Below are 23,751 nucleotides of genomic sequence, written 5' to 3' on the forward strand. Positions count from 1 at the left end.
CTGCGGACAAATCAACTGCGGAGCACACGTTCAACCGCCGCTTCCTCTACGCCTGCCTCTTGCTGGATGGAGACCTCCCTGCATTGAAGGTGAGCCCTTCCTCTTACTGCCGCGTCCTGGGAGTGACTGCGGATGGCCGTTAAAGGCGGAAAAAGGCGCGAACACGGCCATTAGCGGCGGAGCGGATTTCAGCGAGCAGTGACAGGACGCAATATCAGGAGCCGCCTCCCACACTACTTTAGGGACTGCAGAGGCGCTGATACGGCTGGGGCACTACTGAACTCTTGCAGGGAGCAGCCATATATACTGCGCTGTAGCGCATTGAAGCTACGCTAGTCCCACTTGCTATTTCTGACCCTCCCGCCGCCCTCACAGCACTGTGGTCTACCTGCTGCCTCCCTTAGGGCTGTGGGCTCGTTCATGCTGCTTGTGTGACCCTGCATGCATCTCATACAGCGCTCTCTGCACCCGCCTGCTCTCCTGAAGCGTCCTTCCCGCCTTTCAACACACGAGGTGCACTGCCGGGGGGTTGTCAACACACCGGCCCAGAGAGCACATCGTTCCCAGCGCACACTGGCGGGGCGCGGAGGCCGCCTCACTGCTCCTTCGCATGCCTACGTGACCTTGCCCTCCGGCTACGCTGAACATTGACACAGGGCCGATGATATCTGCCCAAAACCACTGGCTCTGCTACAGGACGCAACTTGCGATGTGATCTGGCCCCCCTTACAGGTACTGCTTTCCTGGTTGCTCTTCTGGTTACTCTCCTGTGGTAGTCCGCACAGAGGGACCCTGGCTGATGTGTCGATGGGCGGATCTAGCTAAAGTTGATTGCTTCTCCTGCTTCACCGGGGGCCGGGGAGACATTGTTCACTAGCCCTGCCTCACTACTTTGGGCTCGTGAGCCGTAGAATTCAAACAGACGTCACCTCTGAGCTGCACTGCGCCCATAGCGCCACTTCTACAAGTGTTCATTCTCGCCCTGCCACTCCGCCTTGTCACATAGACGCTACTTCGCGTCACCACACACTGGCTGCTCCTACCACGCCGGCTGCGCGTGCACCTAGACACGACATGGGCCGCAATGACGCCAAGCAGACCAAAATACCGTTTGAATCTAAACGGGCCTCCAGAACCATGCACGAACCCGACGGTAGCCCTCCTGCCCGTGGACCACCGGGGGACGATTGGAAAGCCTTGCTGCTGACCATGCAGCAGAGTCTGACAAGCATTGACGCCAAGGTTGACACGATCAATACTCGCATGGACAGTGTGGTTACCAAACTGGAACAGCACGACACCAGAATCAAAGAAGCGGAAGATAGAATATCAGATCTGGAAGATGGTGCCACTACGAACGCCAGGCAGGTGACCCAAATGGACAGGCTCTTAAAAATCATCGCGGAGAAAAACGAGGATTTAGAAGCCAGGTCCAGGCGCAACAACATCCGCGTCCTGGGCCTTGCAGAGTCCACCAACACTGGAAAAATGGAGGTGTTCATTGAAAATCTGGTCGTCGAACTCTTTGGTAAAGAATCGTTCTCCTCGCACTTAATAGTGGAGCGAGCCCACAGATCCTTGGCCGCACGCCCACCGCCAGGTGCCTAACCTCGGCCCATCATAGCGAGATTTCTCAATTATAGAGACCGGGACGCAGTGCTCCGACGAGCGAGAGAGATTGGCACGGTGAGTTACTGTAACACTACACTCTCATTTTTCCCGGACTTCACCCAAGCAGTACAGGAAGCCAGGAGGAAATTCATAGGTGTAAAGAAAAAGCTCCAGGATCGAGAGATGACATACGCCATGTTGTACCCGGCTAAACTGAAGATTTCCTACGGGGGCAAACAACACTTCTTTCAAAATCCTCAACAGGTGGAGGACTTTCTTAAGCACCACAGGGCGGACGAAACCAGAGGAGGCGCTGACTCCCATCACTCCAGATCCACTTCGCCTATGAACCAGCAGGAATAATCCATATTCACAGTGACCGCTCTATGGACAAGAAGTGGTGACGGACTTGAAGCCTACACCACGGTGAGATACAAATCGATATTGTTGCTTGACTTGGTACACATATTTGGCAGGCTCGATCGCCCACCTCCGTCCCACGCCGAGAGACCGGGTCTTTGCCTGGTTCCAAGTGGGTGCGAGTAGGGAGGTGGATGGCAGGTTTGGTGCCCCTAGTGCGGTACCCCAATGGGCGAGCCCCAAGCCCCCCTTCTTGTGGTAGAATGGAGGGATACGTGACATTTCTAGGGTTTTTAAGTTGGGGAGTGGGAGGGATAATGGGGATTGGGTGGGTTCAGGATGCCCGGCGAGTTGGGGTTGCCGGAGTGGGTGGGGGAATGTTCCGACATGTTACCTGCGGGACAGAAATGTTGGTTGTCCACGTTAGCAGTTGGGCATACCGAGAGGGTAGTTGGGTTTCGATTCCTATATTTGCTGCCATTTGTTATTTGTGCGTGGATGTTGTGGATGATTGGCGCTCACTTTTTCCGTTAGAAATATGGGAGACGTAGCTGAACCACTGCCCGCTTCGCAGTTCCGAGTAGCCTCCTGGAATATACGGGGGCTGAACAACCCAAAGAAAAAAAGACAAATACTGGGATATCTTGACAGACACGGGATATCTGTAGCTATGCTGCAAGAAACTCATCTGATGCCTAGCGGTTCCCCTCCATTCGCTTCTAAATGGGCTGTGAGCAGGGTGTTCTCCTCCTATTCTAATTACGCTAGAGGTGTGGTAATACTGGTGAAACGGGGAATACATTTCACTCCAGCTGGAACTGAGATAGATGCTGAGGGGCGCTACTGTATGCTATGGGGGAAATTACACTCACACACAATACTGTTTGCATGTTATTATGGTCCTAACACGGATGACCCTGATGCTCTTCTCACCCTATGGGGGAAAATACAGGCTTTGGGGATAGATCACGTGGTGCTGGGGGGAGATTTCAACACGGCCCTCATACCCGCACAGGATAGATCGCACCCACATGCCTCTCATTATACTAACACTCAGAGATCACTAATGGGAATACTGAAGGAGCACCGCCTGGTGGATGCGTGGCGACATATGCATCCCACCGCCAAACAGGGTACTCATTGCTCTGCATTCCACTCCACATGGGCCCGCCTTGACTATATATTTGTCTCAGCAGGTCTATCCCCATGGTTAACCAAAGCAAGTCACCTGGCGCGTACATACTCGGACCACTCCCCGGTTCTTCTCTCCCTCACCATTCCCCTTACAACTCCCCCTTTCCTGAACTGGCGCCTAAATCCCGCACACCTGACTGACACTGCCTTCACTGCTGAATTGGAGCAGGAAATCACAGAGTTCTTTGAACGAAATATTAATTCAGTTTCTAGTCTCACTACAGTTTGGGAGGCCTTTAAAGTGACAATGAGGGGGAGCTGTATCGCCAAAGGGGGGGGGAGTTCTCAAGGCGCTGCGAACAGACATACACAAGCTTGAATTGGAGCTCCGTCAGCTGGAGCGAGAAATGGCGAATGGAGATTGGGACGGCGCAGTACATGCTCAGATCAGGGACAAACTGAACGAATACTCAGAAGCGGCGGATAGGGAAGGCAAATTTCTGGGTAAGCCCTTTAATGCTCGGATATATGGTGAGGGAGACAGACCTGGCAAGGCGCTTGCCAATGCAGTCAGAACCCCTCGATATCAAAATTATGTCCCGACTTTACTGGACAAACATGGCACACCGCACCACGATACCAAGACACAGCTCCAAGTGTTAACTGAACACTACACCTCGCTTTACACCTCACATAGGAACGACACGCTCAATTTGCAGGAATATCTGGAGGACACTGCTATTGCCTGGCTGGGACCGTCCCAGCAAAAATTCTTTCATCATGAGCTCGAACTTGATGAGATCAAGGATGCCATCATGTCCATGAAGTCAGGGAAAGCACCGGGGTCGGACGGCCTTCCGATAGATTTTTATAAATCCTTTCTACATGTACTAGCACCCATACTGAAACAGGTCTTTTATGCGGCATTGGAAGAAGGCTCACTCCCCCTCACGATGCGGGAAGCCTTAATAACGTCGCTGCTGAAACCAGGTAAACCACCCGAACATTGCGACTCCTTCAGGCCCCTCTCGCTATTGAATACGGACAGCAAGATCTTAGCTAAAGTTCTCGCTACACGTCTTAACCTCCTTATGGAAAGACTCGTCCTTCCAGATCAGGCGGGGTTCGTTCCGAACCGTGCCACGTCCCATAATTTGCGTACCTTACAAGCAGTACTGCAAGATATTAACCCCAGGTGCGAGGCTGCTGCCATTTTCCTTGACGCTACAAAGGCGTTCGATTCCCTGGAGTGGGACTACCTTCTTACACTGCTCGAGAGGATGGGAGTCCCCTTTAATTTTCTTGACTGGATTCGGCTGTTATACTATAAACCCCAAGCTACGGTGCTACTCAATGGGGCGCGCTCCGCTCCGTTTGAAATCTATCGGGGTACCCGACAGGGTTGCCCTCTGTCCCCGATACTCTTCGCTATCGCCATCGAACCCCTAGCCGCGAAGCTTAGACAACACCACAAACATCGTGCACTAGTCTACCCGGAACGGCAACTCCTGATTGCACTATACGCTGATGACATGACCCTATACGTGGACAATCCACGAGATAATCTAAATCCCTTATTGCGCGAGATTACTAAATTTGGGGCTATAGCGGGGATACAGATCAACTGGGCGAAATCTGCTATGTTCCCCTTGACAGACAAGACCTCGGAGTTTCCCCTTGACTACCCCCTGGTGTGGGAATCCGATGAAATAAAGTATCTAGGCATCACAATCACCAGGAATAGAGAGGACCTTATCCGAGCTAACTATGGGACGGTCCTGGACAAATTGACAGACAGCGTTACACGGTGGATACATCTTCCTCTATCCATGGCGGGCCGCATATCACTTATTAAGATGGTGGTCCTCCCCAAACTATTGTATCTTTTTACGAATATTCCCTATAGCCCGGGGTCTTCCTTTTTTAGGGCCCTCAACTCCCAGCTCTCGCGACTGATCTGGGGAGGCAAGCAAACTAGACTTAGTTTAAAAACCCTGATGTTACCTTACCACCAGGGAGGGTTTGAAGTCCCGGACTTCCGAAAATATTACGATTGTGCCCAGGGCCATTTTGCGGCGTACTGGTTCCATCCCCCTCCATTTATGGCCCACCTGGCGGTTGAGGATGGTTATATGAGACCAGAAAAACCCTCTGGGTATCTCTACACTACGGTCAGTATGACCGACAGAGACCCGTCTACGGTGGACTGTACTGTCAGAGCCTGGAAGCGCATTGCAGGGCATATGGGAGTACTATTCGCCTACTCGCCTCTAATGGCGGTGGCTAATGACCCCAGGGTGAGTATCGCCCGAGAAGAATTGGGACGTAAATTCCTTGCCAAATACGCTATAAACACATGGGGAGATCTTTACCTGCAGGGCGCCTTCCGCACTGCTGTGCAGATTTTTGGGGACAACACCCCCACGATGATGGATACTTTCCTCTATGTCCGCCTCCGACAAAACATAAAATCCGTCACGCCCAATTTTCCGGACGAACCAGAAATCATGGCGCCTCTGCACTCCCTGCTCCAGGCCACGGTCCCGAAGCATGTAGTCTCCATGTTGTACAAACACGTCCAGGTGGCTCCATCGCCCCCCTCCTTTAAAGCCCGTCAGGACTGGGACGCTGACCTACCCGAACCCATATCAGACGAGCAGTGGGAGACGAGCTGCTCTCACACACATGCTGTAACCGGAAACACACGTCTCCGACTGATCCATTATAAATTCTTGCACCGGCTCTATTTCACGCCGGCAAAACTGCACCGTCTGGGCCTCAAAGACAACGATAGATGTCTCCGATGTGGCATCCCGGGGGCAGATTTTATACACCTAGCATGGGGATGCCAAGCAGTCGCCACGTACTGGGTGGAAGTGTTTGAAGCTCTCTCGGAAATGCTTGGACTATCCATAGACCCTTGTCCTAGGATAGCGCTGCTCGGACTAGCTCACCCTGCTGTTCAGACTAACCGAAAAATTTTTGCACTGAGCCTCCTTCTGGCCAAACGTCAGGTGGCATGCAGATGGGGCAGAGGGCGGGCACCTAAATTTAAGGACTGGTTGAGTTGCATGGCTACCTGGCAAGAACAATTACACAACTATGCTGACCTCTTACCACCTAAATCACGACCCAAAGATCTATGGGGCCCTCTTACTTCGTACCTACTTCACTTACACAATGATGAGCATTCTGTGGAGGGGGATAATTGAGGGGTGGACTGCAGCGATAACCGCTCCGTTCACACACGGGGGCTGTGCCCATTCACACACTTTCAATGGCATTACCCCAACACGCGCCCCCAACATATGCTACCCCCTGCTGGACATGGCTTACTTTAGGGCCTGCGTAAGTGAACACGCACAGCACATACTGTTACGCCCCCCCTGGTACATAACATACGGATCGAGGTGTGACGGGATTGCGGGGTGACGAACGTCCCCCCCTCCCCCTCTCACCTCTTGTATTATTCGGACTTGGTTCGGAACTGATATTCTCATTCAGACGATCATCCACTGCAACACATCCATAGCAAGACACAATATCGCACTCTCTACATGGCAAGCGAGCAAACTACCTTCTCCGGGGTTGAGTCAACATTATAGCAGTAGTAAAGACACGGCCAGCATTGACTGGCGTCCGATGCTGGATAGTGACCTCGACCCTGCGCCCCCCGCGCGACTAAGCTCCGTCATTCCACTGCCCCGGTATGGAAGAGTCGCTGGGGGCAGGAAATGGAAATGTTATGTTGTTAAGTTGTTATAAATGTAAAAAGTAACCTCATTGCTTTGCTGCTCAGGACTCACAGTGTAACCAAGATGATTTCCTGCAATTTCCTCTATGACCCATGTTTCATACTAACGCGGCCGGCCCGGATGGGTTGTAGGCGGCTTGCTGTGTGCATCCCATAACTTTATTAGGACTACAAGTCCATCCTCTTTCGAGGCACTGTGAAAGCCGGCCCAGGAATGTGGGTTGTAGGCTCTGAGCTGTATTTCATGTGTTTATGACCAATAAAGGTTTTCAAAAAAAAAAAAAAAAAAAACCACGGAAAGAGGTTGCGAGAAAAGACCAGATGCCTGATGGGGCCGAAGCAGCAAGAGTGGAAACTTCAGACTCTGATGTCACTGCTAGTGAGCTATCTGGGGATGAAACCACAGGGACAACTACTGTTCCCGTACCTCCAGTGAAGAAAACCCCTTTTCAGCAGGAGTTCAAGGTCATCCGAGAAAGTTGGCTAAGGGATGGCAAGAACAAACCACCAGAAGCAGGAGACAAACCCGACGAGGGGGCTGGAAGGGGAAGAGGAAAAGGCAACAGCAACATCAAGAGCAAACCAATCCCGAGGGTCACCAGGAGCCAGAGAAGGGGAAAATGGTAAACCCTTCGGAACAACTCACAATAGTGAACCTTTCGGATAGACAACTGACTCCAGCAGAAGAGTCTGTTCTCAAGTTAGGACTGACCTTCTGTCCAAGTAAAGGCATGGAGTACACACAGACACGGATCGACTTGTTTAAATTTGTGCGTAAGATCAAATTGCACAAGTTTCATAAAGTAAAACCTACAGCTCAGGAAGCCAAGCATCTTAGACAGAATAAAAAGGACACGGATCTTCTAACTGTCAATGATCTTACTGCCTGTGAAGTATTAAACAATCTGAGATCAGAAGGTAACATGGAAACGGAAACAACTGACAACACACTTACCCAGAGACTGGCCAATGTTGAGATTGAACAGACTGCGCCTAAAAGCAACTTTAAGTTGGCTTCGAAATTTGTTCCACAAACTGTGGTGGATTCGATCGACATCTTTTCCGATATAGTCACCAGGGATCTGATGACCATGAGAACTACTCAAACAAAACGGAAGACTCGATTTAACACCACCAAGGAACAAAATGCAGCCATTAAGTCCATTATGGATGATGAAACCATAGTGTGCAAACCCTCCGACAAAGGAGGCAACATTGTTGTCATGTCCAGGACTAAATATGTGGCAGAGGCCATGCGGCAACTGCAGGATGTTTCCTGTTACTCCATAATAAAGAAACAAGATTATCTGTCTAGCATAAATGATCTCCATGTTTTACTCAAAAAATGGCATGACAAACAGATGCTTGACCTTGACGAATATCTTTTCCTCAAAACTACTAATCCTGTGTTACCTTGTTTTTACCACCTTCCCAAGGTCCATAAGAACATAAAAGATCCCCCTGGGAGACCTATAATCTCCTCTATGGGAGGACTGACGGAGAACCTCTCCAAATTCCTAGACCACCATCTGTTCAGTTCTGTGTTGTCTCTGAGATCATACATCAGGGACACTACAGACTTTATAGAAAAGGTGGAACTTTTGAACTGGCAACCATCCTATACATTGATCACCCTGGACATAACAAGCTTGTATACTTGTATAGAACACAACCAGGGTCTCCATGCCATAGAGTACTTCCTCAATAAGAGAGAATTAAAGTTTGCAATGCACAATAAGATGCTATTAGAATTAACCACATTCTGTTTATGCAATAACATTTTTCTCTTTCAGAATACCATATATCGCCAACTGACTGGTACAGAGATGGGTTCCTGCTTCGCCCCCAGCTACGCGAATTTATTCGTGGGCTGGTGGGAGGAGCAGGTAGCCTGGGCCCCCAGACTGTCCTCCTGGAATTCTAAGGTGGTACTATGGAGCAGGTATATTGATGACCTGTTCCTAGTATGGAATGGTACTATTGAGGAAGCAAAACAGTATATCGATATGCTCAACGACAATGAATTCAATTTGAAATTCACTGGTGACATCAATAAGGAAAGGGTAAACTATCTGGACCTGGAGGTAAAGTAAAGTAAAGTCCACATTTGTATAGCGCACAATCACCCGTAAGGGTCTCTAGGCGCTGGGGGCCGTCGGGAAGATTAAGCGAGCTATTGCCCAGAGTCACATGGTGCTGGGCTAACCTGCCGCCGGAGCCGGGGATCGAACCGTGGTCCCCAGATTCCAGCGTCAGTCGCCCTGGCCGCGGCGCCACACCTCTCCAGCATTAGGGATGGGCATCTCTGCACCAATTTATACCGCAAACCGACAGCTGGGAATAGCGTCTTACACGCGTCCAGCAGTCATCCTGGCAAATTAATTAACAGCATCCCGTATGGGGAACTCCTACGGTTGAAACGTAATTGTAGCCATGATGATTCATTTGAGGAAGCTGTCAAGGAATGTATGGAGAGATTTGTGGTAAGAGGGTACAGTCCCCATGTTCTAAAAGAGACCCTGAAGAAAGTGAGGAGCGTTTCTCGATCTAGTCTTTTCACTAAAAAACCTGTCTCCAGCACGGAAGGAAAATTCCTCATGATCACCTCTTACTCTGCAGACTCCCACGAATTGCGTGAGGTATTGGCCAAACATTGGCACATTCTGCAATCGGACCCAATCATTGGCTCTGATATGCCAAATGTGCCATTACTCACATATAGAAAGGCAAGATCACTACGTGACCAAGTAGTCCATAGTTATCTACGACCTATTGAGAAGCGACAGGGCACACTGAAGGAAGCCCATGGCTTTTTTCCGTGTGGGAAGTGCAAGGCCTGCTCTGCAAGTAAAAGAACTTTGAATTATGAGGTCCCGGGACATAATAGAGGAAAAAAGATCAACAAATTTATGTCTTGTCATTCTGACCATGCGGTTTATTGCTTAGTATGTCCATGCATGTTGAGGTATGTGGGAAGCACAATCAATCCTGTCAAATTGAGGATATTAGAGCACATGCATGCAATAGCTAATAAGGATTTTACTTATCCTGTAGCACGCCACTTCTCCATCAAACACAATAGTGACAGGAATCTTTTGAGATATTTCTGTTTGGACAGGGTAGAAGTAAACCCTAGAGGGGGCAACAGATTGCTTGCCTTGAGGAGACTCGAGTCCCGCTATATCATAGACCTAGAAACGAAAGCACCTAAGGGGTTGAACATGGGAGAAGAACTGGCCTCACATTTGGGTTGATAATGATGTGAAATATGTAATGATGTGAAATATGAAATGAACCAGTATTAATATTGACTTGATGATGATTCATCTATTGTCTGATGATTTTCTGAGAATTTTTGATGGTTTTAAATTGTGTTGAGACTTGGGGTGTATGATTCCACTTGTATTAACTTTTTGTTAATATACAATGCTTGATACTGAGTTCCACCTTGAGTGGGCAGTCCATTAGGGCTGCCAATGCCGATCCACGGCGAGATTTTGCTGATGTTTCTATCAATGATTAATGATATGATAGACAGATTGAAGCCTGTTATCATCTTAGCCCTGCAACACGGATATTAATGGTTGTCTGTCTTTAAGTTATGCGGGTAATGAATGGGATGATGAATTTGCCGATACACGGCGTAAATTGCGGTGTGACATTTGTACAAGCAATGTTTGGATTTTCAATGTATTTGCACATTATAAGATGGCGCTCATGAGGCGCTTCTGCTTAGTCCCTCGTCTATGCCCATGATCTATGGGAAAAAAAGATAATGACCTTGTTTTGGTCGCGCTGATGTAAAATACTGACGAAGGGAGCGTTGTCTCCAGAAACGCGTCTAGCGAAATAAACTTACCCCTGCTGCAAGCAACTGTCGTGCTGTGGAGTGCTTCTTTATCCTAATTAACCCGGCTGGGTGGGTGTGTGTGTATATATATATATATATATATATATATATATATATATATATATATATATATATATATATATATATATACAGCCTTACAGTCAGCGTAGGGAGCTTGACTTTAATAGCTTGTGTTGCTCACCCCGGTGGGCTAAAAGGCTATTCGAGAATTCTGCCCCATAAACCTTCATGGCTCCAAAGCTTCACTGGCTTTGTTTCACAGAGCCTCCTATGTTTAACAGATACTGTCTATGTGTTGGTCTGTGGCAGTCACGGTTAAATACCAACAGCGGCGGCTCTCAGTGTGTAGCAGGCAGTCCAGCTACGGTTTCTTCATAAGGGAGGGGGAGCATCACTTCCCACAAGCAACGCATGAAAACATAAAATGGCAATGAAAAGATTTAATTGCCATTTTATTTTTCCGATGTACACACTGCCACAGCCAGCTGACCCCGAGCCCAAAGACATGCAGGGTGTGTCCTCTACAGCAGCAGTGGCTGGCTGGAGGCTCCAAAGTGTGCATGTCACTTTGACTGGCTGTCTTGCACCGGGCAAAGTGACATGCACACTTTAAAGCTCTCCACCCAAGTGGAGACAAGCACAGGCCTCTAGGGCCTGAAGGACCATCTAGTCAGCCCACTACATTCAATCCTGGAACTGTTCTCATGCAGATTAACAGCATGAGAGCAGCGTCTAGATTGGTTAGGGGAGCTCAACTTCCACAGCAGATTCAGAAGTGGGACACTGAGGAGGCTGTAAATGTAAATGGCTATACTTGTAAAGCGCACTGCTGCCCCAGCAACGGGGCATCCTGGCGCTGTACTCGTACCGCTGTGGAACCCTTCCTGGCTTTTCCCTGTGAAATGTCCACTCCTGGGCACCCCCAGGGTGAAGCCAGGCATCCCAGCGATGTTGGGGCCGTTGTGGAGATTAAGCAAGCTATTGCCCAGAGTTGCAGAGTGGGACCCATGATTAGAATAGGCACCGAGGCGAGAATTATCAGGTCCGAGGAAATTGAGCCCAAGACCCGTTGAGGCGGGAATTGAACCCCGGGCCAGACCTCTGCATCAGGGTCTGCCGCTCTAACCATGGAGCCACACTTCAACCGTGGGTTAGTACCTTTTATTTTATTTATTAAAAATATCAAAATAGTTGGTTTTTTCGACTTTTTGAGGGAGGGCTTGTTTTATTTTGGTCTTTTGGAAGGAGGAAGTATTTTATTTTGGCCTTTTGGAGGGAGGAGTGTTTTACTTTGGGGATTTGAACAGAGGGGGTGTTTTATTTTGCTTTTGGGAAGTGGTGGGGCACTTCACTCACCCCACCATTTTCAATGGGTACCAGTCGCCCCCGAGGCAGAACACAGTTATCCTTCGGCTCAGCCAACTGCTTTTGTCTGGCAAAGCAGAGGGAAATGCAAGAGCTTAGAATCATTCCCCCTTCCTCCTTCCAAGAATACAGATAATATGCAAGCAACAGCAAGAGGTAGGGGTGAAAGCTCACGGTGTGCTCTCTCATCCACAGCCTCTGCCTCGCTCACTCCCCTGTGCAATCCACATATACTGGAGAGGAGAAAGAGTCAACGGGCATGGTTTAGAACGCTGAAATGTTAATAGCAGCGGGCCTTTGTCACAGTTTATAGCCTGCTAGTGTCCTATATTCTTCAATTGAGCTCACAACATTTGAATGTTCTAATATATATTCAATTTGGTCTTGAAAAAGTATAGTTTATGGACAAAACCTCCTACGGTCAGCTATATGAATGCAAGAAACTTCAGGGTCTCTTAACTCTTATCAAGATATAAGTGTGCTCATTTAAAAATCTGTCCTCGTTGCTTTTAAAGGTCAATAACTAGACAGGCAGAACTAATCTGCTGTCTCTTTGAAAATGCAGATCCTATTCGAATGCAATGTTATTTACTGATAGAAAAGTGCTGACCCATACTTCAACACAGATTACTTCAGGTGAACTCTATTTGCATTTTTTGTGTTGAACAGGGCTGATAACTGGCCCCATTAAATGGCCGGGTGGTTACTCAGGCTAAGCATCCTCAACATATTATAGAACATCCAGTACTAACCACACTGTGTGAAGTAGATTTTGGAAAACATGCCCCAAATGTAAAAAGACCGTGGAGGACACGTCTAGTGAGCTAATGCTTGCTGCTCCATTTGGTCTTCGTCAAAATCGCGAATACCATTTGTGTCTTTAGCTCATGGATGGGCTTCATGGATTTAAATCTTGGACCCATTTTCATTCTACTCCTTGGTACCAGTGTGGTACCGAAGGCCCAGACTTTGTTTCAAAGTTCTGATATCAATGTATTATTGCTAAGAACAAGAGAACACAAGCTCCTCCAAAGAATCCTGCCCGCCCTCTCCGAATCAAACTAGCAAGTCCCATGGGATAACATTGGCTGAGGGGTCAAGGTTATCAGCAATCCAATGGCAAAGACAGTGGCTTTTGACAGGAGTTATAACTCTGCCCCTGAAGCGGCAAGCACCTTCTGGATGTCCAGGTCTATCAAGACACTGATGTTCGTGTTTCTTACGGACTCTGAGGTTCTATCTACTCCACATCCTGGAGTAAAACTCGACCGCTTGCCTTCCCTACCTTAAGAGCTGGATCACTAGTGGTAACTGACAGGATCCCCACACAAAAATATTAACCTAGCAAACACTGTTTGTACTAAAAATCAATCATTACCAGTGGGATGGAGCGACAGACTGATCTGAATATCAATGTTTTTTAGCACTACTTACAGTGTTTCCACTATAGATTTTACAACGTGTTTGAAAAAGAAACGAAGTGTAGTGTGAATCTCTATCATAACTAGATTTTATTTTACATATGTCATGAGTCAGTCTGTGCTAATTTCACTATGAAATGACGTGCACCCTTTGAGGCTAATTAAAAGTAGCAGACAGTTTACCCCAAAGGATCTCAAGGGCTGCTTTCTACAATATTACAAAACTTCTGCATTAAGCCAATTTATTACACTATGGTTAGCTCCTGTCAGGTTCTAGTTCCAATGTAAGGACAACAGAGGTCCATGAAAGACAGAATATACACATAAATAATAAATAAATATTATCAATAAAGCCAGTCATCCCCATTACTTGTGTTCATGGACTGAGTCGTTTGAGGCATAGACGGCATTGTTCTGACTACAGTCGTTTGTGTTGCCTGAACCCATTAATGCTTCATCCTCAGAGTCCTCTTCATCCTCTTCTTCTGGTTCATTGGAGGAGTGGTCTGACCTGGGACCCTTGCAGATGTTCAAGTGCCGGGTGAGGTGGTACTTTGTCAGGAAGGCTTTGGAGCATTTTTCGCAGACATAGTCTCGCTTGCCTTCATGAGAGTTCATGTGCTTCTTCAGGTGGCTTGTCCTGCAGAACAGACGTTCACACTTGGGGCACTTGATCTGTCGTTCCCTGAAGGATAAAAGAACAGTACATGTCAATATTAAAATCGGTAAAGACCTGTTTACATACAGGCTTGCATTTGATGAGTTTCACTTCTGGTATGCAAGTTCTCCATTTTTGGCAGACGGTCATTGTAATCAATTTTCCCGTGAGAGTGCACCTAAAAGGCCAATATGGTAGACTGCCACCAGGCTTAGTAAAAAAGGCTTTGTCTTATACAGTCTGTTTTTGAGCCTCAACTTGACTGTCCAATCCTCCTGGATGCACTCAAACAGAATAACTGCTTACATTGACCACCTACTAAGAACGGAAAAACCTATATGACTAATCAAGCGCAAGCCTTGAGTAAGACCCAGGCCACTAGTTGTAGGGGGCAAAACACGTGTTGGCTGTTCACATTCAGATGTCCAATATAACTTATGATGACAAGGACAGCAGCGAGGAGGTCAATCTCTCTCCCTCGCACCTCCATTTTGTATGGACAGTGCTCTCTACTTGCTCTACAGAATGCCAGAGGTCTGGATATGTCCATTGTGGTGGATTTGCACTATATCATTCTGGGCCTCATACTGAAGAGGCTGCCTCATTCACAACTGCATAAGTCCTTTAACTGCATTTGTCAGTGGAGAACAATGCTAACCACCACACAGAAATCCTACAGCCGGTCATCTCTGATGTGGAGCCATTATTCCCCTTTAACAAGACACTGATGGATACCATTTTAATTGTATGAATCAAACTAGCTGCTGTGCCTTTGGTGAACCACCAAGTCGCCCGTCACCCTCCTCCGCTGTGTAGGGATCCAACACTCTTGATGGCTCAACTCTCCACACAATCTTGCAGTTCAGACTTCCTACTTCCACTCAAGCAAAATTCAAACTCTTCCCATCCTAGATGCACTCTACTGGGTTCTCGGGCAATGTCCAATCAAATGTCATGGACATGCCCTTTGATGAGCAGGCCGATTCAGCTCTGGTGCTCTTCAAGGTGCTTCGAGTAGAGCCGGGCAAGCCAGTCCTTTGGAACTGACTTCTACACACCGGTTTCACCATCAATACCACAAGTTCAGGAAATATTCTCTGAGAAAGCCTTTTCAACAGCACCAGCCCCAGTAACAGCCCATCAACTTTATTTCATAGCTAAAACCGAATAGCATGGCAGCCGAGGACACCAGTCACAGTCTTCCTCCTCTTCCTATCAGCAAAAAGCCTTTGAGGGAGCACATTTGATTTGTGGGATGGATGGGCTCATTCTGTTTTACACACTTGCAGTCGACCACCACAGACCAATGAGTGCTACAGATTGTCAAACATGGCTCCTTTCCTTCCCCGCCCAACCCCTTCATTTCTCTGACACCTCGGACAACCGTGCTGGCATTCTACAGGAGGAGGTTGTCATTATTTTGAGGAAAGGGCTCTTAGAACTGGTACCAGAAAATTAGACCGGACTGGTATGCTGCTCCAGTTATTTTATTGATCCCATCTGAATCTTTAACTTCTCGTTGCAGAGAAAGACATCAGGATGTAAAGATGTTTCTCTTAGGCTGACTCTGGAGCTGGAAGCCTAAATATTATCCCACCATTTGCAGAACGCATAATTTCATATACTGATTCGGCAGTCACACAGGAGATACCTGCATCTTTAGGGTGGGCCCCACTCACTATCAATGTGTGGCCCTCTGTAGGGGTTAACATTGGCCACATGTGTCTTTGTGAAGGTGATCTCAGTGGCTGTGGTGAATCTTCAAAGGCCATAGATCTGTGTTTACACTCAACGACAACTGGCTGCTTGAAAGCAGACTCGCTGTAGCTGCCTGGACCCCAAGTATGGTTCTCAGCTTTTATAGAACAACAGAATTCAAGGGTAAGGTCAGAAGCAGACAAGTTCACCCTGGATCGTGCTGTGCAGATGGATCTCCTATGCTCTTACTAAGAAGGGGCCCCTGAAGAGCATCAAAAGCTGCCTTCTCATCACTATCTTGGGGTGTTCAAATATTTGCAATGTGGGCTTTGTTTTATCCTAGATTGTGTATGATCCAGTTGGGGCTCATGGGGGATGAATCAATAAACCAATATATCATACACAGAAAAAAGCTCCCAATAGCTATGGATGCAAACAAATGGTTTCAAAATTGAAATATTGGGTGCAATGTGGGCCTTGGCCCACACCAAGCATTACAGTCTTCAGAGAATGCCATTTCATCAGGTCTGTGTTACAGGAATTATTGGTTTTGGCAATCTCTACAGACCCACCACTTGGGAGGTACTGCTTGGGTATTGATTCAAGCCGTGAAGAATCTCCAGGTAGAAGTATTCATAGGATGAAAAGTTAATTACCTTAAGATACTATCTTTCGAGTGGTTAGCTCAGTTAACCTGCACAATTCTCAATGATTTCTGCCCATCTCCTGGTTCTGAGGAGTGAACAAGTAACTGTTAATAAAGTCCCAAGTTAGCCTAGAACGCTGCAATTTCTGTCAATTTAATTAGCCTCATCTCTGCATCAGAGGGTCTAAGAAAAAACATGGGGAAGTGATGCTGTGTCAAGGAGGTGCCTTATATGGCTCAATAAGATATTATATCTAAGATGGATCATGGAGCCAAGGCACCATGTATCTGGGCAGAAGAACTATTTTAACTTTCCAGATCCAGTTTGGTGCCTGGAAGAGATTCAAGAGGTAAGGAATCTGCAGGTAGTGAGAGTAGCAACCAGAAGGAAAATGTTACTTGCATTGTTAGCATCTGTTTGTGGCATATAGTGCTGTAGATTCTCATGCTGTGCATACTCCTGCCACTTAGTGTTGGGTTCGGACATAGGCAAGTTGTTTTTTTTAGACAGTCTTTTAGAGTCCCAAAGTACTGCAATGCCACCTATTGCTGGTAATGCGCATGTGCAGCTCCATTGTTAATAGTTTTTTTCCGCACACATGGTGAGGACGTAGATGGCACAAAGAGATACAGAAAGATGGCCATGCGAAGGCAAGATTATAGATAAAAGTTAAAGAGAAAATGTCCACAACACTGAAAGGCAACTGGTAAGGAGGGTGGCTGCATGTAAATCTACAGCAGTACATGCCGCGGAAAGATGCTTACATGGTAAGTAACGTTTTCCATTTATATGTGCAGCTATAGATACACATTCTGTGCATAGATTGTAAAGTAGTCCTCCCAAAAAGCAGTGACTAGCCGGAGGATGTTGCAGGGACTTGGAACAATGTGTGTGAAACAGCCTGACTAACTTTGTCTTATTGGCATGCTAAGAGATCCACACAATAATACTTTGTGAACCTGTGTGGAGTAGACCAAGTAGCTGCTTTGCAAATGTCAATTATAGGAATATTACACATGAAAGCCCAGATGATCCTTTCTTGCAGGTTGAGTGGGGTTTGGGAGGAACTGGCAAAGGATGTTTGGATTTGGTATAAAAGGTCTGTATACATTTGATTATCCGGGTTACACTACCTGCTTTGCATAGTGCATGCCCCTTATGCGTTGTGGAGAAAGAGACAAAAAGTTGTTATGTTTGCAGAAGTGCTTTGTTCTGTATATTTAATACAGGAGCGCTCTTTTGACATCTGATGTATGGAGAGCTTGTCTGCTACCGATTGTGTTTGTGGAAAGAACACTGGAAGCTCGATGGTCTGACTGACATGGACCTGGTAGCTATACACCACCTTAGATCTGATTACCTCCCTATCATGGTGTACATGGAAGAAAGGCTCTTTCAGGTTAAGAGCTTGTATTTGCCTACTGGAAAAGGGAAGTAATAGCTACGGAAGGTTACTTCCTAGGAAAAGAACTGGACAGGACAAAAGTGTAGAGGTTTGAAAAGAGGGCCCATTAGCCAAGAGTCTAATGGCCCCTCCTTTCTAGGTTCCACACAGGATCGGATGTTACCCATGGCGGTATTTCCTTACAAATTGGACAAGTGCCCTCCTCTTTTAAGGAAGCCCGTTTGATTCCATTGCTAAAAAAAACGGGGGCGGATACGAAATGTCTGAAAAATTTCAGACCAATTTCCCAGTTACCGTTCCTGGCGAAGGTACTGGAGCAGCACGTCCTCACCACGCTATCGGAACACCTGGAAAGCAATAGGCTGCTAGAGCCGAACCAAGCAGGCTTCCGTGCTAATCATAGCACGGAGCTGGTGATGTTGTCAATCGTAGATGAGCTTAGGAACAGAGCAGACAAGAAAATCCCGGGGGCCCTGTTGCTGCTGGACCTCTCCGCGGCATTTGATACCGTGTGTCATGAACAACTTTTGTCGCGGATGAGGGATTTCGGCATTCAGGGCTCAGCATTGGCATGGTTCACTTCCTTCCTTCAAGGGAGGATGCAGAGAGTGCAATTAGGTGACATGCTTTCTACCGCAACCTCGATCACCTGCGGAGTTCCACAGGGGTCTGCTCTGTCTCCCCTAATGTTCAACTTATATCTGCAGCCTTTGATTCTAATGCTTAATCAAATGGACTGTCAGGTATATAACTACGCTGATGACACTCAGATTATCATCCAATTGGATGATAGCCAGAATGCTTTTGTTAGATTGCAAAACATTCTGAGAAGCACAGCTAACTGGATGTCCAGTAACTCCCTAAAAATCAACCCGGACAAAACCGAGGTGCTGCCAATTACCATCGCTGGCAACCCTTGGTGCGATCGTTTTTGGCCTGGGGAGTTGGGCGTGCCTCCGGATCCGGCGGAGGTGGTCAAGAGCCTGGGCATCCAGGTGGACAGTAAGTTGTCCATGAAAAAGCAAGTCACAGCTGTGGTGGGCAGTTGTATCGGCCTTCTCCGACAACTCAGAAAAGTTTCCTCGCTGCTCTCTTTTTCCACACTAAGGAGTGCGGTCTCTGCAATGATTCTAGCCAGGTTGGACTATGGCAATTCGTTGTACATAGGACTTCCACAGAGTCTTCTAAACAGAATGCAGACGGTTATGAATGATGCCGCTAGGCTCATTTTTAAGAAACCGAGGAACACCCGGGCATCCCCTCTCCTGCGGGAACTTCATTGGTTGCCAGTTAGGCAGAGGCTCATGTTCAAGGGGCTCTGCATTGTCCACAAAGCTCTCTATGGAAGGGCACCTACCTATTTGAAATCACGCCTGACCCTCTATAAACCTGGGAGGGTGCTCAGATCTGCTGATTCCATCTATCTTGTTCAACCGCGCTGCAGACTGACCACGGTGGGTGGGCGTGCTTTTTCACATATTCTGCCAGCTATGTGGAACAAATTACCGCTGGAACTTCGTAATGAGACAAACCTAATGCCCTTCCGTAAGAAATTAAAAACTGTGCTTTTCCAGCAAGCGTGGGACGGCCGCTAATCGGAATCTGATGCATCCTCTTGATTGTTTAGCTGATCCTAACAAAGCGCTTAGAGACCTCTGGGTTATAGTGCGCTATATAAATCACAATAAATAAATAAATAACCAGTTTAAGCCCTTTCATGAAAGCTTTAAAGGTACTCTGAAAAGAAATACGTATTACCTGTTTGTAGGCAAGCCGCGATCAAAGCCAAATGAAGTCTAATAGAAGTATATGCTAGATGTGACTTTTGCAAATACAAGAGGTAATTGACAATTTCTTGGAATGTTGGATTGAGAGATACAATGTTTTTTAGGGAAACTGTAATGAACAAATTGTTTCATTTATCTACATAACACACTGTTGTAGTAGGCCTGAGGGCTTCTTTCAGAATGGTCATGCACCCTGCGGGCAGATTTAGATATCTAAATTCTAGGACTTCAGGAGCCAAACAGCAAGATGGGATGTCTGAGAGTGCCCTGATTTTTAGAAAGAAGATCATGTCTGTGGGTAGCTTCTCATGAGGCACTGTGGAGAGGTCGATAGGTGTGGTGAATCGGGGCTGCTTGACCCAGGCAGGGGCTACTAGAATGAGGGTCAGGGATGTTTCCCAGAGTCTCTGAACCATGAAATGGAAGCAGTGGGAGAGTTCATCCATTGTGCATTGCCCATGGACTGTGGGAACATTGAGGTGTAGTTTGGGAATTTTGCAGTGTCGGCAGTGGCGCACAGCTCCACGAGGGAGGAACCCTGAATGCTAAAAGTATGGGAGTAGGGCTTGGGGGTGGAGTTCACACTTGCAGATATGTTGGTGCATCCTGCTGAGCAGGTCTACAAAGTCCTTGTGCACTCTGGAGTGTTGTATGAGAAGATGAATCTTGCGCTGAATCACCCACCACCAAATGCCCTGGGCAAGGGCTGGCAACTGAAATGAGTAACTGCTGACCTGTTTCTGGAGGTAAAACATTGCAGTTGTGTTGCCCATCCAAGCCAGATCTACTTTGTGCTGGATCAGAGGGAGGAACCCCTGAGGTCTAACTCCATGGACAACAACTCTATGTGATTGATGTATGGACCCCGTTCGGACATCTTGTATGGATATGTATTGCACATGCGCCCCCCACCCAGTCAGGGAGACATCTGTGGTGATGGTCACTTATGAAATTGGGTCCAGAAAGGCTGTGTCTGCAGCAGATTAACATTCCACCACTGCAGAGCAATGAGTATGGCCCTAAATCAACACCAGATCCTTTTCCCTTACCCCCAACCCCCTCATCCCCCCAGGAGACTACTAATTGTAAAGGGCATAACATGTTTTTAATCACAGGATGATCCATCTTGACAAGGTTAATTTCAGAACCATCTTTCCTTTCTTAACCAGCAAATCCATGCTGATTGTCCATCCGATACTTAGTCCGGTCAATGTAAAAACTAAGGGCTCTATTTTGAAAAAAAGTGGGGAGTGTGATGGTACTGTCTCACATGGTGGGGCATACCATTATAGGATAGAAAGATGCCAGAGTTCAAATCACCAATTTGAAAGGGAATGTGCCGATATAGCAGCTTAAATGACATTGTGGGCAGAAGTAATAGAAATGAGAAAAACAATCATCAAACTCAGGGAACAGCTGTACACAGGCTCAAAAGACATGCACATTATTAATCTGAGGACCAAGTTAAGGAAACGATGACAACTTAAAAAATTTCAAAAACCACATCACCAACATCAAGAGTTGGCTAGGCAAATGAAGGAAAGCCAAAAGTACTGGCCTTTGACAGTGACAAAATAAACAGAACATCACATAGCTTGGCCTGGAAAGGATTAGCCAGTCTGTTTTTGCACAAGGCCACAAAACTCACTTGACAACCAGAATAAACAGACTTGGTAGACGGCTGCTGACTCGCCAGGACAATGTTGCCACCTTTGCAGACAAATCAGAATTCCTCAGTTGGTTCAGCTCAATCCAAACACATGAAGATGCTGGTGTGGAGGTTTGGGTCCCTATCCTGTTGCTGAGACAGGAGGTTCTTCCGAAGAAGTTGACAGACAGGGCAAATAGTTCAGGCTCAGCAACTCTAAATACCACACTCTCCTGACCCATTCCTAGGGTACTATGAGGAGTTGAGCTTGATCCCCTCCGGGCCTTCAGGCTGTAGCCACACATCAGACGGGAGAAGTCTCGCAGAGAGTCTTGTGGCAGAAACTCCAGCATTCAGTGCAACACTATGCATTCTCTTCTGTAGTGAAAAGATCTACACAAGGTATACCCTATTGTTTGAAGACACTTTAAACCATCTTTGAGTGCAAATGCCATTTGTGGTATGCCATACGACGTTTGCTGTGCTCGCCCACCCTGGATGTTAAAAAGTCTGCCAGAGCTAACCCTTGGAAGTCGAGTTAGCACCAATGTATGAGTGCTTCCTTGCAGAGTGTTCCAGACTCCACACGGCCCTGCTTGTTGATGTACCACATGGCGGTTGTGTTGTCTAAAGGGACCCTGACTGACTTCCCCCTAATGGGTGTCAGAAAGGACTACATGCCAAACTGAAAGACACACAATTCCAAGTCGATTGATACGATACCTCTACTCCAATAGAAACAAAAGCCCCTGAATTTATACCTCATCCACCCCATAGGGGAGGATGTATCAGTCACTACTGTGAGCGGTGGGTCAGCTAGGGAGAGCAGCCTTCCACAGGTCATGTTGACATCCGTTAGCCACTACTGATGGTACCGCGCTGCCTCATCCAAGATCTACATGTTTTCTTAGCAGCAACCGTATGCTGAGCCCCCTGTAGCTGAAGCTTCCACTGCAGAGTCCACATGTGCAGACAAGCACCAGCACCATGCAGGAGGCCAAAATGCCTCAGAACTGTCCGCACAAGAACGAAGGAGTGATTGTGAAACATCGAGACCACACACTGAATGTCCAAGACTTACTCTGGAGGTGTAAAGGCCTTGTGGGCCACTGTGAAGGGAATCTGTGGAGTCTGTTGCAGATGGACTTTAGGTTTGGTGATTGAGAACCCCAGAGAGGAAGGCAGGGAGACAGCAGTCTCCAGGTAGACCAAAAGTGACTATGCAAGCTCAGTTTGACCAAGCAATCAAGGTATGGAAATAGGTGTATCCCAACCTACAAAGATGGGCTGCAACCATCAAAATCACCTTCGTAAACTCCTGGAGTGCTGAGGTGAGGCTGAAGGGCAAAGTGAAAAGCTCTCAAACCCTGTTGTGTGTCGATTTAGACATTGCCCTTATATAGGCATAGAAATCCTACCCTTATTTAGGCATTATCCATGCAAACCAAATACATGCATGGCCACCTACATCCATCCATCCACGTCACAACGAGTTCTTGGAAAACCAGACTTACGCCTTTAGGACTTCCCCTTGCTTGGATTATTGAGTTCTCCAAGAACTCATTTATTATGCATGAACATCTATTCCTTAGGGGTTCATTCATGACGTTCCTCTGCCCAACTTTTATGTCAATACTGGCATTCCTAAAGATCTTCAAGGTATAAATATACCTTCACTTGCCACGGCACAGCTCGGCTGTATACTGGCACGGCTCGCCACTGCAAGTTCAGAAGGGGGTCAAGTCCCCGCCTGACGCACTGACCAGACTGTCATCCTCCTCGCAGAGAATCCAGCTCCAGTGTTTCGACTCCCCTTACGGGGCGTTAGAGATCGAGATCCGGAAAGAGATTCCAACCTCCCCCATTCTAAGGTATGGAGTGGACTAGAACCTAGAGGGACTTTTGGCAAACCTTGGCAACACCAATTTAAACTATAGTTGAACTAGACTATAGAAAAGAAAGCGCCTACTTCTTACCTCGTACTCCACTTAGGTTAGGTACACTAAGGTAGAACTAGCTAGAAGCACCAGATGAGTATTCACATTTTAGCCTGTGATATTTATGTATGTATTTTTATGAATATATGTCATAGCTACAAACCACGCTATTGTAGTATTATTTTATCTCACTGCTAATGCTGTACGTATTATACTTCGTATTCTGTTTTACAATTGTAGCAGTTCATATCTCTTGCACGAGCAATAAGACTGTTCAATAAACCCTTTTTATTGAAATGCCCGCCTACCTATTTCTGTGTAACCTCTGTGGAAACGAAGCATGCACAATCGACTGAGTGAAACTGTTAGCTATTGTTTCCACGATTCTGAGACTGTTCCAATTCTAAGGGAAAAAAGTTGTCATGTTTATGCTATTGTCAGAAACTAATCCCTTC

The 23,751-nt window shown here is 47.0% G+C and overlaps 1 protein-coding gene across 5 annotated transcripts in view; it reads right to left on the minus strand.

The window, feature by feature from the left end:
* Window positions 1–13,587: 13,587 nt before the first annotated feature.
* Window positions 13,588–23,751, minus strand: part of PRDM4 (PR/SET domain 4) — a 146,630-nt gene continuing 136,466 nt past the window's right edge. For all 5 annotated transcript variants that reach the window (XM_078668831.1, XM_078668925.1, XM_078668875.1 and 2 more), the window contains one exon: window positions 13,588–14,201. In XM_078668831.1, the coding sequence (XP_078524957.1) occupies window positions 13,883–14,201 (319 nt within the window). In that variant the 3' untranslated portion in view covers window positions 13,588–13,882. The remainder of the gene's footprint in view (window positions 14,202–23,751) is intronic.

The sequence above is a fragment of the Lissotriton helveticus genome, chromosome 1_1 (assembly GCF_964261635.1).
Source record: "Lissotriton helveticus chromosome 1_1, aLisHel1.1, whole genome shotgun sequence".
Taxonomy (NCBI): Eukaryota; Metazoa; Chordata; class Amphibia; order Caudata; family Salamandridae; genus Lissotriton; species Lissotriton helveticus.